Here is a 22,728-nt window from a genome sequence, read left to right as displayed (position 1 = left end):
TCTTCACCTTCTCCGTTTGTTCCCCAGCCACCGTGCACAGTCCATGCAGTCCCTGGCTAGTAGGGTGATTTTTAGGTTAATTCTTATGTCCTACCACCACAGGAATCTGCGAGAGCACTGTCTCTTTAAATATGCAAAATAGTCAAGCAACTTTTTAAACCTACAAAATGGCGGCAACCTCCGGACTGGCAAAAGTCCACAACTCAGCCCACCTTTCTCTTCACCTTCTCTGTTTTTTCCCCAGCCACCGTGCACAGTCCGTGCAGTCCCTGGATAGCAGGGTGATTTTAAGGTTAATTCTTAGGTCCTACCACCAGTCGGGAATCTCCAAGCCACCTGTACTTTCAGGGTCACTCTGTTTGCTGTCAGACCGCAGCTCCGTATGTCTCCTTTTTTTGGTATTTTCACACAAATTCTTCTGCTAGTTGGGTTAGTCCAATTCTGTATCCTTCCCTTCCAGGCTCAGGGGTTCAAGATTATCTTCTGTGTCTGTGTTAATCGGTTTCCCTTTTCTTTGTTGAAGAGGGTCTTTGCAATCCTTCTGCCTAGTCCGCCATCTTGCCGGAACTCGAGATTGGAATTCTTATGCACTGCTGGTGGGATTGTAAAATGGTACAACCATTGTGGCAAACAGTATGGCATTTCCTTGAAAAACTGAAAATAGAAGTACCATTTGATCCAGCAATTCCGTTACTAGGAATATATCTTAAAGAGGTGAGAGTACACAGACAGACATATCTACACCTATGTTCATCGCAGCACAATTCACTATAGCAAAGAGATGGAAACAACCTAAATGCCCATCAACCAAATTATGGTACATGCACACAATGGAATACTATGCTACATTAAAGAACAGTGAGGGATAGGCAAATCATCTCACAACGTGGATGAACCTGGAGGACATTATGCTGAGTGAAATAAGTCAATTGCAGAAAGACAAGTACTGTATGAGCCCATTACTAAAAAGGCAGAGAAGGGTTTGCTTGGGAAAGGGAACTTACTTTGTAGGTTACCAGAATGGGGATGGAAGGGGAAAGATTAATTTTGGGCTAGTTGGGGTCGACATGCTGACATGGGTAGAGGGAGGAATATATAGAAAGGATCTGTGACCACCATGATAACATTAGGAAATGGGAGGATACCGAATTGTGCACATAACAGATAGATGACTGATGCTAAAACCAACCAATGTGTCCACAATACTGCATTGCCATTAACACCAAACACCAGGCTACAGATAAACACATAAAAACCTGAGAAAATCAGATGGGGGTCAGTGAATAGAAGTATACTCTACAGCAAGGATAGATTCAGCTGAGGCTAATCTTGCACAGGCACCAGTGATACAAAATACCTGCAATCCTTACAGAAACAAGAGAAGACAGACACAGAGTAATCCCTCACAGACAACCAGACACTGTGAGAGAGAGATCCAGTAGATTTACCGTCTCAGGACCATAGTACTGGGGGACACCAGGTTCAATTGGCACAACAAAATACATAAAAGCCTTGTTCCGCATCCTACATTGGTGAGTAGTGACTGGGGTCTTAAAAGCTTTCAAGTGGCCATCTAAGATGAAGCTAATGGTCTCCTACCATCAGAAGCAAAGAAGAGTACAAAAAAACAAGGCCTTTTGTAAGCAATCAGTCATAGGACACAATTGCCCTTGAGACCGGAAGAACTAGATGGTGCCCGGCTACCAGTGCCAACCACTCAAGAAAGGATCAAATCTGGAGATCCTGGATAGAGTGGGAGGGAAAACGTGGAACAAAATCCAAAAACTCAATAATATTAGGCCAGAATTACTGGTCAGATGAAATCTGATGAGACCCCCAATACTATCGCCCTGAAATACATTCTGCACCTGGAATAAAATGCTCCCCCAGGGGCTGACTCTCACCCCAACAGTTAACAAGATGTACATGCAGACCACTCAACCCAAGATGATGCATACACATACTCTATGGGTAAGACATCCCTTAGACCAATGGACCATGGGGCATCAGAGGACCAACATTCAAATTGAGGAAATGCAGGACAAACAAGAGTGCGTAAATATGAGGGGCACAGGGGGAAGGTTACAGGGTAGGGAGGGGAGGAGACTGGGTTAGGGTTGGATATGGTGAATGGGGAGTGAATCTAAATGTATATGTAACGTTGAATGTAAAACAAGCTCTTAAAATAAAAGAAAAAAAGATGGGAGTCAGGAGCTCTGGGTTTGGCTCTTTTTCCATCAAGTCTCTTTTCTCTCAATTCCTTTAAAAAAAATAAAAAGTCAATAAATAAACTTCCAGTATACTCTTGGCCAGTTTATGTTTGCACTTGTCCATTTGACTGTTTTGTCTTATTACACCAGGAAGCCTGAAGTCATGTAGACCAGATAAAAAGTTGGAAGCCCTTTACATATGAAATGGTTCAGACTCAGGTCTAGGGAGACAATGATAATTTGGGGAAAAGATTATTCTGGAACCTTTCAGAGGTTTTGTGGCTGAGCTCTGGTGGTGTAGTGCCTAAGGCATTTGACTGCTAACCAGAAGGCTGGTGGTTCAAACCCATCAGCCCCTCTTCGAAAGGAAGGTTGAGTAATCTACTTCCATAGTGATACCACCTTGGACACCCAAGAAGGGGTTGCTGTGAGTTGGATCCAATTCAACGGCAGTGAGTGAATAATATCAGGTGGCACAGTGGGTAAGACATTTGGCTGCTAGCTAGAAAGTCAGTGGTTAAAACTACCTCCATGAAGCACATGGAGGAAGATGAGGCAATCTACTTCCATAAAAATTACAGCCTTAGGAACCCAGTGGGATTCCCTATGAGTGGGAATTGACTTGATGGCAGTGGTTTTTGTGTGTGTTTGTTTGCTTTATATATCAGGTAGGAGGCCAGGCTATTTATGCAAAGGTTTGCAGTTCCTGCCGTCAGGGAATATATAGATTAGAGCTAGAAACAGTTATTAAATGAGTAATCCAAAACACATTAGATACGTACCAAACATGCTAAATGCTGTGAAGAAAAATCCCTGAGAGCTGTAGGGTGATACGTAATGAGAGACTGAAAGGCTATGTAAGAGCCACCTGAGCAGAGTTAGACTGAGAGTAGGAAAGGGTGCAGGGTTTGGAGGAGAATTGAGTCTCGTCTAAGCTGTCATTGGAGAAGTAGCGGGAGAAAGAATCATATGGGGCTTTGAGGCCTTTTTAATAAATACCGGTTTATCCTCAGTTCAGTGGGAAGCTACTGTGGGATTCTACAGAAGAGTTCAGCTGTCTGTGAGCAAGGCCGTAGTCAGCTCCATTTCCATCATTGCCCGGGCAATCCTACTTCCGTAGTGATACTGCCTCGGAAACCCATGGAGGGGTCGCTATGACTCGGGGCCGACTCGACGGCAAACAACAACAACAACAACAACAACAACAACATTAAATAATAAAGTAAAATGAATATACGTATTTACTAATAATGGCATGATGGCATATATAATTATAAACATCCTCATCCTGTGTATTACAAGTATTTGTGAGTCATTTTATCATTTTCTTTTTGTCATAAAACAGATTAGAGTAGTGGTTCTAAACTAGAAAGAAATTTGTTCCCCAGGGGACATTTGGCAATGCCTGAATACATTTTCTGTTGTCACAATTGGGGGTGAATGCTACTGGATCCAGTGGGTTAAGGTCAAGGATGCTGCTATGCTGCTAAACATGCTACAGTGCATGGGACAGCACCTAACAGAATTTTCCTGTCTAAATTGTCAATAATGCTGTAGTTTCAGAACCTCCTGTTAGATTAATTTAAAGAGAATCCAAGGAAAGAAATTTGGCTTAGTCTTTCAAACAATGGACATTCAATGGAAAGACACACTGTTGAGAGCAGGGGAAAGAGCTAGGATGGATTTATTCATTCATTCATATAATTATTATTTATAGAATGCTGGATAGTCATGGTGAGGGAAACAATAGAGCAAACTGAAGATGCTTAGCTATTAAAGATAAGTTAGAGAAGTAGCTTTGGTGCCAAGAGTGAGCCAGTTTCTTTTATCAAGGAGGGAGAGAACATCTTAATATACAGGTCTCAGGAGAACCACAGTGTGGTCAGGGACCAACTTAGAAGCCATATGCTACTTACAGGAGTACCTGGTAACTTTTTTGTGTGCCATTTATGACTGACTTATGCTGATCCAAAGGCAGGACGAGAAGGGAAAAAGTAATTGATGTTCTCTGAATCAACAGATGGTAGTAATCTAAATACGTGTGTGTGCTGTGTCTATGTGTGTGTGTCTGTGTGGGTATTGGAGAGGCCAAGAGGCTTGCATTGCTTTGGAATTGTTCTGCGGGCCTGTGAACAGGTGCTGGCTTTGTTTTTCCAGTAACAGCTTTTTCTGTTTCCAGCAGTCCTATGCACCAGCTCCCCACCCCATGGCTCCTCCCAGCCCCAGCACAAACAGCAGCAGCAACAACAGCAGCAGCAACAGCAGCGGGGAACAGTTGAGTAAAACCAACCTGTACATTCGAGGCCTTCCGCCAGGCACCACTGACCAGGACCTAATCAAGCTTTGCCAACCGTAAGTGCACTTCGACTTTGTGTACCATCTGTAACCCACATACTTGCCCATGGGGACTCAGTCCACAGAGAATTGGTTATTTCACCTAGTGTACCCACTCATTGATGTCTTGGTGAAGACTCTTCTAAATAAACAGAACTTAAACTTGACATTTGAATTTATTTTATGAATGAGGATTTAATTTTTGTTGTGAAAGTGAATGTTCTTTAGCAGATATCAGTGGGCCTAAAGGATGGTGAAAAAATATGAGTTGGGCTTTAAAGCCATGTAGTTTATGGAACCAGTGACATATCTCATGACAGAAGCAGCTTTTCTTGAGAAGTATTAGGTGAATCTCAAAACTCAGAAGTGGTAGATTTCAGGATGCTTACCTCCTGTGTACCAGGGCATTTCTGGCCAGTGCTTGGTAAATGTAGGTCCAACCCAAAAAACTCACTAAACCCACTTCTGTCTAGTCGATTCTGACTCACACCAAGCCTGTAGGACAGAAGAGAACTGCCACATAGTGTTTCCAAGGTTATAAATCGTTACGAAAGCAAACTGTTAAATCTTTCTTCCGTGGATCAGCTGGTGTGTTCATAGCACTGACCTTTTGGTTAACAGCTGTGTGCTTTAACCACTGTAGCATCTCGGCTCCTATAGGTCCATCCAGAGACAGGTACTTGGAGAATTACAAGACATTTTCTCCAGTTCCTGGAAAACACCTATTGGCAAGCCCAGTGAAATCATCTCCCCTCAAGGCCAAGAACTGCACTCACCAACTAGCTTTGTCTTTGTTAGGAAATGTGGAAGTGATTAAATCCCCTTCCAGAAGAGTTTCATTATCTTTTATCTACCAACACTTATTTTATTAACTCTTTTATTTCTATGCAAATAAATTAGACACATTTACGATTACCCTCCAAATAAAATTAATAATGAATATATAAATTAAGAATTATAGAACTATATTTTTATATTGCTGTCTGATTACTTTTAAAGTAGTATCAGTACAGTGGATTTGTCATTAGATTATGTCTTAGCTGGGTATTTTTGAGAATTGGGAAACTATTACTCAATTCTTCTTTCCCTCTTTTGCAATACTTTTACAAGAAGGTTCAGAGGATATTTATTTTGTAAATTTTCCAACCTCTAAAATATTAAGAGAGCAAAACAAAGCAGACAGTATTTATTTGCCTTTGTTCTGAATTTTAAGACAGGGAGTAAATACCAAAACAACAGGAAGTGGCAGATAAACGAAAACACAAATACATATATATAATCATCTGCCAAGAAAATATGTGGATTAGGGTGGAGGCGCAAGGTTGCTAGTGACTGTCTTGTTTTGTCAAAGAGCTAAGGCAGAACCTTGAAAAGTATTTATTTAAAATTGTTGTTGTTATGTGTCGTCGAGTCAGACCTGACTCATGCTACCCCTCCTTGGGTTTCCGACGCAGTGTCACTATGGAAGTAGATTGCCCCATCTTCCTTCCGAGGTGTGGCTGGTGGGTTTGAACCACCAGCCTTCTGGTTAGCAGTCAGGTGCCTTAGGCACTACGCTACCAGAGCTCCCTATTTAAAATTAGTTATTAAAAAAAAAGAATATGAAAATGACAGGCCTAAGACACTAAGACATACAACTATGTATTAGATTTTGATCTAAAAAATGTTAAGGTTGAGTGTTGGAAGGTAAATAACTCATTTTTCTGGTTGTTCTTGTTAGCAAAATCTCAACTAATTTGGAAAATTAGGTCTTAAAAAATGTGAAAGATTACAGACTATATGATAGAAGCATCAGATGGAGTACCTCCTTTAAACAGTGCTATGTGAATAGGAATTATGTCTATTATTCTTGATTTCTATGTGAATTGCATTCATTTAAAACATACTATGGATATCAAAGAAGCTCTGGTGGCATGCCTAAGGCACTTGACTGTTAACCAGAAGGCTGGTGGTTCAAACCCACCAGCCACTCCTTGGAAGGAAGGTTGGGCAATCTGCTTCCGTAGTGATACTGCCTCAGAAACCCAATGACGGGTTGCTATGAGTCGAATCTGACTCCATGGCAGTGAGTTTGGTTTTTTTGGTTATAGGTATCAAGGAAAGTTTTTTTTTTTTGCCATTGCCCTAAATCTACTGGAAACACAGATTCCTGGGTCCAAGTTATTATGATTCACTAGATCTGGGGTGGATCCCATGAATATACATCACTAAGAGGCTCCCATATGGTTATAGACCGTATTTTGAGAAATATTCTGTCTACTATAGTATAAGACCATTGACTTTCATGTACAAAGTTACACTTAATATTTTGTGGTAGTTGAAGTGGAATCCTGTATATTAGAAATTGCTCAGCCACTATGTAATCCTTAGGCTCTTTCAATCTCAGCTTCCACTTTATAAAAGAGTGAATTGAGTTTGATTATTTTGAGGTTTGCTTGTCATCTCACTGGTGTGACTGAGCTCCCTCTGACTTGTTCACTAGAACCAATCAATAAATATTCATAAATTTTATATGCTAGTCATTACTGACTTGGGGCCTTAAAATTGGTTGTGGTGAGAGTATTTATACCATGGAAATTGTTCAGCCTTGCAAATCAGGTCTTTTTCCCTCCTTCTTTTTTTTGGAGAGCTCGTTTATGCATATACCAGTGTAGCATCCTACTATGAATTTTATTGTCAATGTCTGCACATACATGCCAGAAATTTACCTAAGGAAAGTACCACCTGAAAGCCTGTATTAGCATTTTTAACCCAGAAAAGAACCGTGGTGACATAGAAACAGTATTATAGAGGAAAAAAGGTCTTTTTAAAAAAATATTTCTTACATGCTTTTGAGAAATTCAAAGAATGTTAAGTGAACAGAGGGAAATAGGATCTGGTCCATGCTATTGTTATTTTAAAAATGTTGGCTTTCCAGTTACTGAAGGGGTCTGGACCTGAGATGTATTGCTCGATTCTTTTTTTCTAAAGAATCTTAGAGAACCGATGTGAACGGACAGCTTAGTGTGGTGGACATGGCTGTGCACTAGAAGACTGGGCTTTAGACCTGGCTGCACTGTCAACTGGGTCTGTGCCTTTGGACATATTGCTTTTTTCCTCCCAACTTTGGTTTTTCAAATGTACAAAGTAATGGCTTTGAACTTGATAATTTTTGACATTTTTTCACTCTAAAATGCTGGTATTTGATTGAAGGTCTCATTATTTAGCAGTGAAACCTTCTCTGGGTCACCTTTTCCATCTTTTCACCAGTCCTCTTTTGCAGCTGTTGGCAGAGTCACAGCCTGAATTGATTCAGCTGCATGAGTTTGACCTGATGGCTGGAGAAGCCTTTGGTAAGAGACCAATGCAGATCATTTGCAAACTCATGTTCCCTCTTTTGCAGTTTGTTCTCTTACAGTGATCATTACTATTTTACATAAGTGTCTTCTAAAAATTCAAGTCATTTTGCTTTGCTGTATTACTCATCTAACACTTTAAAATGATTTCACCTTAAAATAGATGGTATTTGTGGGTTTAAATGAGCTTACCATCAGGATCCATTTTCCATGTGTAATCCTATAAAATTTTAAGTAATTTTAGATTTAATATTTTCTTATGGAAAATACAACGTTTGGTAATATCCATAGTAATAAAATAATGAGAAACAGAGATACAAAAAAAGCATAGACATATTGAATTATCTGGTAGTAAGTATACAATATTCGTGTTAGTATAATGAACAGAGAGAAAATAACATTAAAGAAGAAGAAATTACATTATTTCTCTCCATACAATCTGAGAGCAAATACTTATTATATAATTTCATTCACATATATCATCGAAGCACCCATGTTAGGATTGCAAGTAAAGCAAAGGAAAACAAACAAAAAAGGCCAAGGAATACAAAACATGAAAAAGGATTTTGTACTCTATGGAAAACTTCTCTAGCTATGTTTTGGGTGAAAGAATGCATTATAATCATGTGTCTGGTAGGAAATGATATAGTTAAAGGCCTTGCAATATCTTTATCTTGAGAAATGTGAAAGAATTTTCCTGTGTTCTTATTTGATCAACAAATATTTACAGAGAACTTGCTGCATGCCAGCAAACATGTCTTGAGGATTCAGTAATTAGTAAGTTTAGACAAAGACCTTACCTTAGCAGAGCTTACATTCTATTAGGGAAAAAAAGGACATCAATCAAATAATCATATGATTTAATATAAAATTGCAACTTTAGGTCCAAGACAAGAAAGAGATCTGGTAGTAAGAGAATCTGTAGTATAGGATTAAACCTACATAGGGTGATAAGGAAGTGTTTTTGATGAAATCAAAATCCATTGAAATCAAAATAATGAATAGGTTTAACTAAGTGAGGAGTGAAGGGAAGAACATTTTAGGGAGAAGGAACAGCATGTGTGAGGTGTGTGTAGTCTCAGTGGATTAAGGGAAAAGAACAAAGGGTTGAAGAGAAGACCAGTGTGGCTATAACAGACAAGGAAGCGGAGTATGGAAATATGGAAAGGGATGAGACAACCCCTTTTTACATCATGTACAAATTTTGTTTTATTCTAACAGTGGAGGAAACCATTAGATTGTTACGTAAAAGAAGATGACATAATTGGATTTTTCTTCAGAGTTGAAAGAAGGAATCTTATGAGAGCAGGAAACAATCAGATAGGAATGGTTGAAAAGCATGCCCAAAGATGAATTTGTAGTCAGAGAAGAGGGTGTTTGAATTAAGAATTTGGGTGGTGAAACAGTTATTTTTGGTGTCTGAGACAATTAACCAAAAGAACTCTAAAAGAAAGAGTGAAGTAAAAACAGAATAGAATCTAAAACATTTGATTTTCATTTCGTCACTTTTTCTTACCCTCTCACGAATGCGTTAGCAATGTGCTATTAAACATTTAGTGGCTATAATATTAAAAACATTAAAGGTAAATGTAATGAAAACCAACACCGCAGTTGATGGTATGGATAGATTAATAAAATATCTCTTGGAGATTGTGTGTGGAAAACTTGGATTATATACCCTCTTGTGTGAAGATCAGAAGATGGATATGGGGAAAGATAGATATGGTTTAATGAGGAGAGAAAGAGAGTCTTAAAACTTTTATGGACCAAATAAAATTTTGGTGGTGTAATGATTTTTGAAATACTAAGCTATATTTCCTTCTCCTGGAAAATTGGCGACTTTTATTACATGTTTGTAAATGTTCCCTTGAAGCCCATTGAAATTGTTCTTAAAAAATGGACAGAATTTAAAATGGAATAAATCATTAACATTTTTCCACATTTCACATCTATGATAGTTTTTACATATGAGCCATCATGGTTTATATATTTGACTTAATACAGTGCTCTCAAAAAGCCCAGGAGGTTGTCCCCACTTCTAGTTGAGTAGCTAATCCAGAGTTAATTGCAATATTGTCCATGTATAGAGTGGATTGTTCTGTTATGAAATGTATGTGCTGCTGCTCAGGCCACTTGAAGGAGAATGAAGGAAAAGAGAGAGAAACGCTTGGGTAGGTGCACACCTATTTCTAATCATCATCAGAAAAGCAGGGAAGTCAGCTGGATTGCCCTTCATTTTTCCGTGTAAATGTTCTCCTTGCTCAAGTTATGACACCCTACCATTGCCCCTTGAAAAGGAAGCTATGGATGTCACTTTAACATTTAACAAGAGAGGAGGAACGCCCACAATGAAAAGACAGGGAAACAAAATGGGAGTGTTATGCTTGAGAGCTGCAGGGTCTGCCCAAGCTAATCTCCCAGACTTTTACCCAATCCTGTTGGATGTCTTGGCGTGCTGTGTGCTGAACGCTGAATAGTAAGAGGAGACTTGAGTGTCATCTGGGCTCTGAGTGCAGAGTCCATTATACACGGTGTCAGACAGTTTTGACAAATGCACCGACACAATCAAACCTTTTATCAATTTAAAAGTAACCTTGTCACAGTAATCTGTCAAACTGGTCAGATACAACTAAAGGAAAACAAGTCATCATGCACTCTGGAGTAACTAAGTAAATAAGAAAAATGTGACTGGAATTTTTTTGAGTTCTTTCTTACTGTGTCATTGAAGATTTAAAAGTTTACTCTAATAAGACCTAAGAAGTTATCAGTAGCTTTCTTCTCCAAGTCAGGCTCGAATTACATAGCTGCTTTTGAGGTTTCATAAATTGGTGTGGTGGCAGGTGTGAGCAGGAAGTGAATTTGAAAATCTTTGAACCCTGCCTTTGTGTGATTTAAGTGAAAGCGTGCCTTAAAGACCTAAACTGGTTGTTTGAATTCATTGAGTCAGCAGACATTTAATACTTGATTATATATATTAATTCAGTTATAGGTTCAACTATACTTGCCATGCATCTACTGTAACCAGACATAGTATTTATTTTGTAATGAATAAAAATAATTATAATTAGTAACAATAAATTGTTATGTTTATACGTATATATTATATATGGTATTTATTATATACCATGTACTCTGTAAAACTTTTATAATATTGTCTTATTTAATACTTAAAACAACCTTAAGAAGTAAGAACAATTATTACATAGTAATATTAAACTGGAGCTTAAAGAGCTTAAGGGACTTGTCCAAGTTTGCACAACCACCAGGATTCATACCTGACTCTGACTTCAAAGCTCTTATTCATAACTACTCGATGGCACATAACAACAACAACATTCATAACCACTAAAACATTCATTTAATGGGAGCAAGCATAGCCTAAGTCATGGTTCTTCAACTTGTGTGCCTATGAGGATCCCTTGGTGAGTTTTAAAAATTATTAATGCCTGGATCTTATATCCAGGGTTTCACATTAACCTAGCATAGGATTTGGTCTGTACATCAAGACTGTTTTAAAGTCCTCCAGGTAATTCTCCTAGGCACCAAAAGTTTGAGAACCCCAGAAGTAAATGATATCTGTATTAACTCTAAAACAATATTTAATCCTCTGTTTTAACTTTCTTACTCTGACTTTGACAGGAGCTAGTAATTTCAGAGGATCTACCAAAGTGTTTCAGGGAGGGGTCACTATGAGTCGGGTCCGACTCGATGGCACATAACAACAACAACAACAACAATATCAACAACCACCACCACCAAAGTGCTTAACCAGAAGGCTTCAAAATAATTTCTGTTAAGAAATTTAGGGATGAATTAAATTTTCTGATCTCAAAATTAAATTTCTAGATCAGGCGTATGGAAAATCAAGTCTTTAAATAGGCCTCTAAGCATGCTTTAAATAATGTAATTAGAAGGATTTCACTTTCCTTCACGTAATTTTCATATGTAAAACATATTTCCCAACATTCTACTTTTCCTTAATGTTTACATTTAATTGATGGCGAAGCAAGAAATTCTTCCTATCTTAACTCATATTATTAAAATTTTATAGATATTTTAATTTTTATTCATGACTCAGAGTCTGGTCAACATAAGTTTAGTGATTTCGAAAATAATCAGCATTTTCCAGTGTCTGGGGCATCCAGAAAATTTTTGTCCCATGGTTCCATTGATCATTCATTATGATATTTTCATTACACTGGAAGAAGAAAATTTTGCTGAAAGTTTACCTATCACATGATTTATTTGAAAATATATCAACTTCAGTTGTCTAAAATGTGATATTTTCCCCTTTATTCTAGAAATAGAGAACAATAAAAAAAAATTATTGAAGTACCAGTTAACTGAAGTTTTGTTGTTGCCATGTTGGTGAGAGCACAGAAAATCTGGGTTTTCCCTTTTTTCTAGAAATGTTGTTATGTGCCGTGAAGTTGGACTTGACTCATAGCAACCCCTCTTTGGGTTTCCGAGACAGTATCACTATGGAAGTAGATTGCCCAACCTTCCTTCTGAGGATTGGCTGGTGGGTTTGAACTGCCAGCCTTCTGGTTAGCAGTCAAGTACTTTAGGCACTATGCTACCAGAGCTCCCTTTTCTAGAAATTTGTTGTTGTTGTTATTGTTACATGCCATCAAGTTGGCTCGACGCATAGCGACCCCTCCTTATATTTCTAGAAATAGAGAACAGTAAAAGCAAAATTATTGAGAGAACCAGTTAACTGAAGTTTTATTGTAGCCATGTTGGTGATAGCACAGAAAATCTGGAGATAGGAGAGGGTACAATCAACTCTGTCTGGACCATCAAGCAAGGTCCTAGAGCTTAGGGAAATGTAGAATTCTAGGTACACATCATTACAGAATGCATGGGAATTTGAGGGACTTGTGGTTCAAGAGCAGGCCTCTGGAAAGTTCATATGATATCTTAGTTTCTAATTTGCCCAGTGATTTTCTTATTGCTAAATACAGCTGATTCATTTTAGTGTTTATTTTATTTCATGTCTTTGTTATTTGGCCTTGTTGACATCTTGTTATTTTCCCAATTCTCTCCTTCTTTGATTTCTGTACTTTTCTATCCTGATTTTCCTATTTTCTTTGAGTTTCTTTTTTTAGCTCCTCTTCTTCCAATAGCCTCTTTAATATTTTGGTGTTTGCTAGAGATTGTACCTCTTTTCTTCTCAATCTACAAACTGTATTCTCTTCTGTACTTAAATAACTTTAGCTATTCAATGATTAGTAAATCTACAAGTACAGCCAATGGAATCTTGTTTTAGTCCTAGATCTATATGTCATTATTCCCTGGGTAATTCCAACTTTGTATCCCAAGAATTATTAAACTCATTGTCTATAAAGGGTTATCTCCACCCGTGTTCCTTCTTTAGCATTCTATTTCTCAGTGAATGCTACCATCATTTACCCAGTTATCACTCCCAAGGGTGGGGAGTTTGAAATTGAGACCACTCTTTGCTCAACCTCCAATCAGTTCCCAAGAATCATAGATTTACCTGCTTCATGTTTATGATAAGCAGAATCTCTTCTACGTCCCTATTGCTATAGTTCATTTACTCATTTATTCAATAGTAATTATTGGATGCCATCTGTATTCCTAGTAGTGCTGATACCATAAATCTTGGTATGTAACTGCTCTTGCAGAACTTCTACTAGGAAGAGACAATACACAAATAATAAAGAAAAAGAAAATTAACAATATATAAATGCCATGAAAAGTAGGTTGTACATAGTGACTGAAAGGCTAGTATAGACTGGTGACCTCTTTAAAGTGAAATCTCAGCTTCAAGAATGCAGACATATAATAAAGGAAGAAGAGAATTACAGACAGTTAACAGCTTGTACGATAGCCCAAAGGTAGAAATGAGCTTTTTGTATTCAAGGAACATATGAAGGTCAGAGTAGCAAAAGGATAATGAGTAAGGATGTGCCCAGGGTGTGAATGGTAAGAGATAAAGTCACAGAGGTAAAACAGGGCCAAATTGAAAGGTTTTTGTATGCCAGTGTAAGGAGATAGAATTTTATCTTTATTTATTTATTTTAAGAAAAATTATGTTGGTTACTTTGCATGAATGGATTTTAGGGGAGCATGAGAAGAGAAGCAAGAAAATGATCAAGAAGGCCATTGTTGAAGTCCCAGAATTAGATGATTATTTTGAGCATCATAGTGGTGGGAGCTCTGGTAGCATAGTGCATAAGGCATTTGACTGCTAACCAGAAGGCTGGCAGTTCAAACCCACTAGCCACTCCTCAGAAGGAAGGTTGGAGAATTTACTTCTGTAGTGACACCACCTCGGAAACCCAAGGAGGGGCCACGGTGAGTCAGGTCCAACTCGACGGCAGTGTGATTGTGTTAGTGGTGGATGTTATATGTAATAGATCAGGATATAATTTGGAGGTAATTCTGATAGAAGTTGTTGATGAATTTGATATGTCAGGAGAGTTAAGGGAAAGAGCAATTAGAGATATCTCCTTGCTCTTAGCTTCAGCTTCCACAGAGGCCATTGTTACTGTTAGCTACCATCAAGTCAGTTCTGACTTATAGCAACAGAACAACAGAACAAAAACTGTCCAGCCCTGTGCCATTCTTACAATCATTGCTCCTCTTGAGCCCATTGTTGCAGCCACTGTGCCAATCCATCTCATTGAGGGTCTTCCTCTTTTCCACTGACCTCTGCTTTACCAAACATCATATCCTTCTCCACATACTGGTTCCTCTTGATAACATGACCAAAGCATGTGAGACAGTCTCACCGTCTTTGCTTTTAAGAACCATTCTAGGTTACTTCTCCCAAGACAGATTTTTTTGCTCTACTGACAGTCCATGATATATATATTCAGTATATTTCACCAGCACCATAATTTAAAGGCATCAGTGGTTCTTTGGTCTTCCTTATTCATTGTCCAGCTTTTGCATGCCTATGAGACATTGAAAATACATAACTTGGGTCAAGTAAACCTTAATCCTCAAAGTGACATCTTTGCTTTTTCACACAGTAAATAGTCTTTTGCAGCAGATTTGTCCAATGTAATACCTCATTTAGTTTCTTGACTGCTGCTTCCATGGGCATTAGTCATGGAACTAAATTAAATAAAATTCTTAATAATCTCAATATTTTCTGTATTTACCATAATGTTACTAATTGGTTCAGTCGTGAGGATTTTTGTTTTCTTTATGTTAAGATATAATCCAGAGAGAGTGTAGAACCTTTTTTTTTTTTTTTTGAGGGAACAGCAGCTTTTTGTGGAGATAAATCACTAGATCTCCTCAATCTTGTTAGTTTCGAGGTCTTACTACTCTTGGCCGTTTAGTTGATTCTGACTCATAGTGACCATACAGGACAGAGTAGAGTAGCCCCATAACGTTTCCAAAACTGTAGTCTTTACAGAAGCAGACTGCCACATCTTTTTCCTACAGAGTGGCTGGTGGGTTTGAACTGCTTATCTTTCAATTAGCAGCTGAGAACTTTAACTACTGTGTTGTAGGGGCTCTTTGATATTCCCAGATATCTAATAGATATCTAAAATGAAATGTAAGTTAGCACTTTCATATGACTCTAGTTTTCAGAGCAGAGGTTACAGTAAAAGGTGTAAAATGGAAGTAATAAGAACTGCATATGGCATTTGAATACATTGTCCTATATAAGATAATAATATGCTTATGAGGAGATCTAGTGATGTAGTGGTTAAGACATTTGGCTGCTAACCAGAAGGTTGGTGGTTCAAACCCACCAGCTGCTTCATGGGAGGAAGATGAGGCAATCTACTTCCATAAAGATTTACAGCTTTGGAAACTCAATGAAGGTTTCTGTGAGTCAGAATTGACTCCTTTGCAGTGGATTTGGTTTTGGATTTTTATATGTTCTGAAGGAGCTCTAGTGCTGCAATGGCTAAGAGATTCAGCTGCTAACTGAAAGGTCATCAGTTCAAACCCACCAGATGCTCCATAGGGGAAAGATGTGATGGTCTGCTTCTGTAAAGATTTATAACCTTGGAAACCCTATGGGGCAGTTCTACTCTGTCCTACAGCATCATATGAGTAGGGATCGACTCGATGGCCATGGGTTTGGATTGATATATGTGCTAAACATATTTCTGAGTACTTTAGATGTAAGTGCTCTTCATTTTATATGTTGAAACTCATTTGTAACTCACAGCAATTCCCATTGTATAGGTGAAAAAAAAATGAACAAAGAAATTAAGTGACTTTTCCACTGTCACATAGATGGTAATTGACAGATCCAGTGTTTAAGTCATGGAGTTTGGCTTAAGAACTCCTTTTCTTGACCATGATCTGTATTTAGGAAATGTATTTAACAAGAGAAGAAAAGTGATCACAGAACTCAACATTCTGAGATTCTAAGAGAAGACACCAAAAAGGTAACAGCCATTGAGGTAGAGAAAAACTAGGAGAGCAGAAGAGTGTGACATGCAATCTGAAATGCATTTCAAGAAGGCAGTATGACTAAATATGTTGAATAATATTGACAAGTCAGAAATGTTCAAATATGGATCTGGCAAGATAAAGGCCATTGGCAACCTTGACCAGGGCAGCCTTTGTACAGAGATGGAAACTCAAAGCCATTTGGAGTGAACCTTTCTTCAGGGTCATAACCTGGCAATTTTTTGAAGTAGAGTTGCTTGTCTCTCCTTGGTGCTCCAACTACACCCATGAAGACATTATTCTGTTGGGGAAGTAGGGAGTTAGATTTTTTTTTTTTTTTTTTTAATTTGTCTCCCCTCCCCTCCCATCTCTTGCAATCAACAAAGAAAGTTTCCTTGCATATATAAACCTTTCCTTGACTGTTTTTACAATGGTGGACTAATAACAATATTTGTCCTTCTGTGATTGACTTATTTCACTCAGCATAATATCTTCCAAGTTCATCCACGTTATGAGGTGTTTCGTGGATTCTACATAATTCCTTATATTGCATAGTTTTCCATTGTGTGTATGTACCACAGTTTGATTATCTATTCCTCCATTGATGGGCACTTAGGTTGTTCCCATCTCTTTGCTATTGTGAATAGTGCTGCGATGGACATGGGTTTGCATATCTATGCCCTGGGTCTCACTTCTTTAAGATATATTGCTAGTAATGGAATTGCTGGATCAAATGGTATTTCTGTTTCCAACTTCGTAAGCAATTACCATACTGATTTCCACAGTGGTTTTATCAATTTACGGTCCCATCTGCAGTATATGAGAGTCCCAATCTCACCACATCCTAACTAGCATTTGTTATTTTCTGTCTTGTTGAACTTTGCTATTAGTACTAGGGTGAGGTGGTATCTTATTGTTGTTTTGATTTGCATCTCTCTAGTAATCTCTAATGATCATGAACATATCTTCATGTGTTTGTTGGCCTCATGAAGATTTTCTTCTGTAAAGTGTCTGTTCATGTCTTTTGCCTATTTTTGAATTGCGTTGTTTGTCTTTTTGTTGCTGGGTATTAGTTTTCTTATAAATTTTAGAGAAAACTCCTTTGTTGACTATGTCATTGCCAACATTTTTCCCCCAGACTGCAGGTTCTCTTTTTGCTGCTTTGGGGAAGTCTTTTGACGCATATAAGAATTTAATTTTTATAATGGCCCAGTCATCTGGAAAAGAGTAAGATTTTGGGATGGCAATTTACCTCATTTATTTGTTTGTTTTAAATTTCTTATTCTGATTTGGGTGCAAATTTACAAAGCAGATTTGTTTTATACTCAACATGTCATACATATTTTGTTTCATAGCACTAATTACATTCCCCACAATAAACAGCTCTCCTCCCATTTCCTCCCTGTGACTACCCTTTCCCTGCATCTTTTTTACCTATGCATTGCTGTCTGTCTAGCTTTTCACCAATGCAGATGGGCCCTTGTGATCTCTCAGGAATGACTCTTCTAAGGGGTACATCTCCCTGGGGTAGGTGTTCTGCACAGAGGCTTTTCTCTTGTTTGGCTGAGAGCTAATCCATGGGAGTAAGTCCAATTCCAGGCCCTCAAGGTAACCTGAGGCCATAGTCTTAGGGGTTTCACCAGTCTCTATCTGACCAGTAATTCTGGTCATTTTTATGTTTTGAATTTTGTTCCACATTTTCCTCCCACTTTATCCGGGATCTCTAATTTTGATCTCTTTCTAAGTGGTTAGCATTGGTAGCCAGGCTTCATCTATTTTTCTTGTCTCAGGGTCATGAAGGCTGAGGTTCCCATGGTCCATTTGTCCTTTGTACTAACTATTTCTTTGTGTCTTTTATTTTCTTTATTCCTCTTTGCTCCGTACCTGGAGAGACCAATAGTTGCGTCTTTGATGGGAACTTGCAAGCTTTTAAGACCCTAGTTGCTACTCACCAAAATAGAATAATATTTTTATATACTGTATTGTGCCAATTGAGCTTGATGTCCCCCAAGACCATGTTTCTGAGCCCACAGGCCTGGTGACTCACTCCCTCAAAGTGTTTGGTTGTGGTTAAGAAGCCACCTGTTTTTTTTTTTTTTTTTTTTTTTTTTTTTTTTTTTTGTGCTGCTGTGAAAGAAATACCACAAGTGGGTGGCTATAACAAACAAGAATTTATTCTCTTACAGTTTAGGAGGCTAGAAGTCTGAGTTCAAAGTGCCAGCTTTAGGAGCTGGGTGAAGGCCCTCCTGCCTTAGCTTTCAGCTCTGTCTCCTGTCCCAGGCCCACTGAAGCTGAAGGCTTTTTCTGACTCATGCAGCTGCTGGCTGCTGAGGCTGATGAACCCAAGATGGACAAGTAAAATAGTATAGACCCAAGATTAGCAGACAACACAGAAGACCACTAGTTCAAGTCCAGGAATAGTCTCAAGATCGGTAAGCAGCATGGTGGGCCACACCGATGAAGACTGGGCCAAAGGTAGAATCCAGATGTGCTAAAAGCTAGAGACTATGATCAAAACTTCTAATATACTGGAAGCAGGCCATACTCCAAAAGCAGCTACCTCCTATAGAGTTTATTACCAATCTCATCATGGGGAATAATTACATCTAGCTTCCCAGTCACTCAAAACCATGGACCAGCTAAGGTGACACACAATCTTAAGTACCACACTATCCTGACCATGTCCCCTGTTAGTTCTATAATGTATGGGGATATTTTTGTAGCACAAATAAGCATGTAGGAATATCATCAGCCAAATCTATCTATAGTCATGGGTGTATTCCTATTTGTCTACCCACACCTGATCTTCTCATCTGTCTGCTTATGTATCCACCCATAGACTAGTATTGTTGTTGCTGACAATGCGGTAATGTGCATATTATAGCGTTTGCCTCTGTTGTCTAAACCTTTTGTGCACCCCTCTGTGTCCTTTTCCCTATTGTTATTGTACTGATCACACACTTTTTCTTAATATTGCCTTTCCCTTCACCCAAATCAACACATGACTCTTAATTAAGAGTCAGGAATATTCCCTCCCATCCCATCCCATCCCATCCCATCCCATCCCATCCCATCCCTGGTAACCAAAAAAAGTAAATTACCTTCTCTGTGTAAACCTTTCCTTGACTGTTCATAATAATGGACTCATACAATATTTCTCCTTCTGTGACTGACATATTTCATTTAGCATAATGTCTTCCAAGTTCATCTACTTTATGAGGTGATTCATGGATTCTTCATTATTGTTTAATGTTGCATAGCATTCCATTTTGTGTATATCTCATTTATTTTTGTATCTTCATGCCTACTATACCTTTCCTGATTTGGAACCATGCAGAATCCCCTTGTTCAGGTTGAAAAACTGCCTCTTGACCCATGTAAAGGTTCTTTGTGAGCACAGTGAAGTGTTACATGATATCCGTTCTTCAAAATGATATTGATCATTTATTATGATTCACAAACTTGAATGCATTTGAATATTTGACAAAACATAGGTAAACATGTTGTGTTGGGCAACATCCCTCTGACATTACCAATATCCTTTATTCCACCACCTCTTCTAAATCTGTCTAGAAGGTCCTTGTCCATGTATACCTGATGTCATTTTTGAATTGTTGTTGTTGTTGTTATGTGCCATCGATTCGGACCTGATTCATAGCGACCCGTCCTTGGGTTTCCGAGGCAGTATCACTATGGTAGTAGATTGCCCCATCTTCCTTCTGAGGAGTGGCTGGTGGGTTTGAACTGCCAGCCTTCTGATTAGCAGTCAAGTGCCTTAGGCACTACACTACCAGAGCTCCTTTTTTTTTAATTATCTCCAGCAAAATTTTTCTAGTGTTTAGTATTAATGATTGCTTAATAAGTTCTGTATTCCATGTTGTGGTAGTTACGTTTGTGTGTCAGCTTGGCTGGGCCTGGTTGAATGGCTGGGCAGGTGGTGGTAATTATTCCCCATGATGAGACTGGCAATCAACTCCATGGTGGGATCTACCACAAGCAGCTGAGTAGCTGTCTTAGGGATGTGGTCTGCTTCCCATATATGAGCAGCAGTTTTGGGAATGGTCTCCAGCCTTTGGCTCGCTTGGACCCTGCATGTAGCTATATCATTGCTCAGCAGCCTGCTATGCTCTGCTGACCTTGGGACTTACAGTAGACTTAAGTTAATGGCCTGCTGTGTGGATTGGTAACATTGGGACTATGCCTTTTTACTTGTCAACCTTGGGGCTTCTCAGCCTCAGCAGCCAGCAGTTGTCTGAGTGAAGAAACACCTCTAGCTCCAGTGGGCCGGGAGCAGAAGGCAGAGCTGGGCCCCAAGGTTGAGGGACTTTCAGCCAGGCACTTTGGACTTGGACTTAAAGCCTCCAAATTGTGAGAATAAACTCCTGTTTGTTAAGGCCATCCCATTTGTGGTATATTCTTATCAGAGTGGCACTAGGTAACCAGAACATGATTGTGATTGTGATTGTGTTTTTGGAATGGCACAATATGAATGTCTTCTACTTGATAAGTACACAATCTGAGAAGCAAGACTATGTAAAGATGAATGTGTTATCAGCATTAAGGAAACATGCATTAAGAACCTGAGATATGCAGATGATACAACCTTACTTGCCAAAAATGAAGACAACCTGAAGTACTTATTTATGAAGTTAAGGCTACAGCCTTCAGTATTGATCATGCCTAAATGTGAAGAAATCAAATATCCTCACAACTTGGACCAATAAGCAACATTATGACAACTGGAAAAAAAAATTGGAGTTGTCAACTATTACATTCTACTTGAATTAATAATCACTGCCCTTGGAAGAAGCAGTCAAGAAATCAAATTTATTTTGGGAAATCAACTATAAAAGATTTCTTAAAGTTCCAAAAAAGCAAAAAATATCACTTTGATGGCTAGGAACATCTAACCTAAGCCATGGTCTTTTCAGTTGCCTCATATACACGTGAAAGCTTGGCAATGAAAAAGGAAGATAGGAGAAGAATTGGTGCATTCAAACTGTGGTGTTGGTGAAGAATATATTGAATATACTATGGATTGCTAGAAAAACAGACAAATCTGTTTTAGGAGAAATAATTCTTCCTTAGAAGGAAGAATAGCAAGACTTCAGCTTGTTTACTTGGATGTCATCAGGAAAGACCAATTGCTAGAAAAAGCATCTTGTATATTAAAGAAAAGGGTCAGCAAATTGGGGGCAACTCTTAGTGAGAACACAATAGCCACCACAGTGGACTATAAAACATACCAATGACCATGAGGACAGTATAGGTCCAGGAATCCTTTTGTTCTGTTATGCAAAAGTTTACCATGGGTTGGGGCCAACTGAATAGCCACAGCAACAACAACAGTGCCAGCTACAGTGCCAGATAGTTAAGTGATGGTGCATTGATAAATATTTAATGACTGAATAAGACCTAAATTAATCATTAATATAAAAATTATTTTGTTGATTGCTACCCTGAAACTTGTTCCCAGGTAGGCTTTGATTCTACAGTGGGTTATACAAGAAAGAGGGTATTATCTTAGATACTATATCCAAAGAGATGCCAAAGGTTTTAAATAGGAAGCTCTTTTTATTGTGTAGATTCCAAGGAGAGTTTTGGATGGAAGCCTCAGAATAACATGAGTCACGATTTTTTAAGGAACCAAATAAGGATCAATATTTTTCTTAGGCACTCAATATTGCTTCTGGGTCAGGAAATAACCATTTATTCTTGCCTGAGCCATCAGATTTTTACTGTCAAACAGATCACAGTGTTGCACTGGATCTGCTAATTGCATACCTAATGCAAAGTGATTTGAATTTATTGGAATAGTGTTTGCTAATTTTTTCCCCCCCGCTGGAATTTTTCCACAGATTTCTTTTTGCAGCTAGTAACTTTTGGGGACATAGAATAAGAGACTATTGATGAAAACCGCACAAAACAAATCTGTGTATTTGCATATTAAATTTCATAGCCTGTTATTTGAAAATAAAAAGTGTGATTGAAATAAATTGTTTAATCTTGTGATTGAGAATAAGTTACAGTTACATCATTATTTTAAAAGAAAAAAATTAACAAAATCTTTTTTGCTCTATTTTCTTTTATCATATTCATTATATCTTTGAAAGTGTGGTATCTCTTGAGAAGTGAGTACCTTATTTTACACAATAAGTATGTCCCTGATTTTATTTTTTCTAATAGGCTTGCTTTTTAGTTTTTAAATTAACGTTATAGAGGAATAAAATTAGATGCACTCATTTTAATTTCTATGAGTTTTGACAGATATATGAACCTGTGTAAGCACTAAACCAAAGCAAACTCACTGCCGTAGAGTTAAATTTGACTCATTGCAACCCCTCATTGGGTTTCCCAGGCAGTATCATTATGGAAGTAGATTGCCCCATCTTCCTTCTGAGGAGTGGCTGGTGGGTTTGAATCACTGGCCTTCTGGTTAGCAGTCAAGTGTCTTAGGCATT

The 22,728-nt window shown here is 38.3% G+C and overlaps 1 protein-coding gene across 1 annotated transcript in view; it reads left to right on the top strand.

The window, feature by feature from the left end:
• Nucleotides 1–22,728, top strand: part of RBMS3 (RNA binding motif single stranded interacting protein 3) — a 1,212,798-nt gene that overhangs the window by 237,601 nt on the left and 952,469 nt on the right. The window contains exon 2 of the mRNA XM_042780448.1: nt 4,390–4,562. Within this exon, the coding sequence (XP_042636382.1) occupies nt 4,390–4,562 (173 nt within the window). The remainder of the gene's footprint in view (nt 1–4,389; nt 4,563–22,728) is intronic.

This window comes from Orycteropus afer, unplaced genomic scaffold, assembly GCF_000298275.1.
Source record: "Orycteropus afer afer isolate SDZICR_OR568_19922 unplaced genomic scaffold, OryAfe1.0 scaffold00003, whole genome shotgun sequence".
Classification (NCBI taxonomy): Eukaryota; Metazoa; Chordata; class Mammalia; order Tubulidentata; family Orycteropodidae; genus Orycteropus; species Orycteropus afer.
The sequence above is the reverse complement of the archived record's forward strand: the minus strand, read 5'-3'. Positions and strand labels throughout refer to the sequence as shown.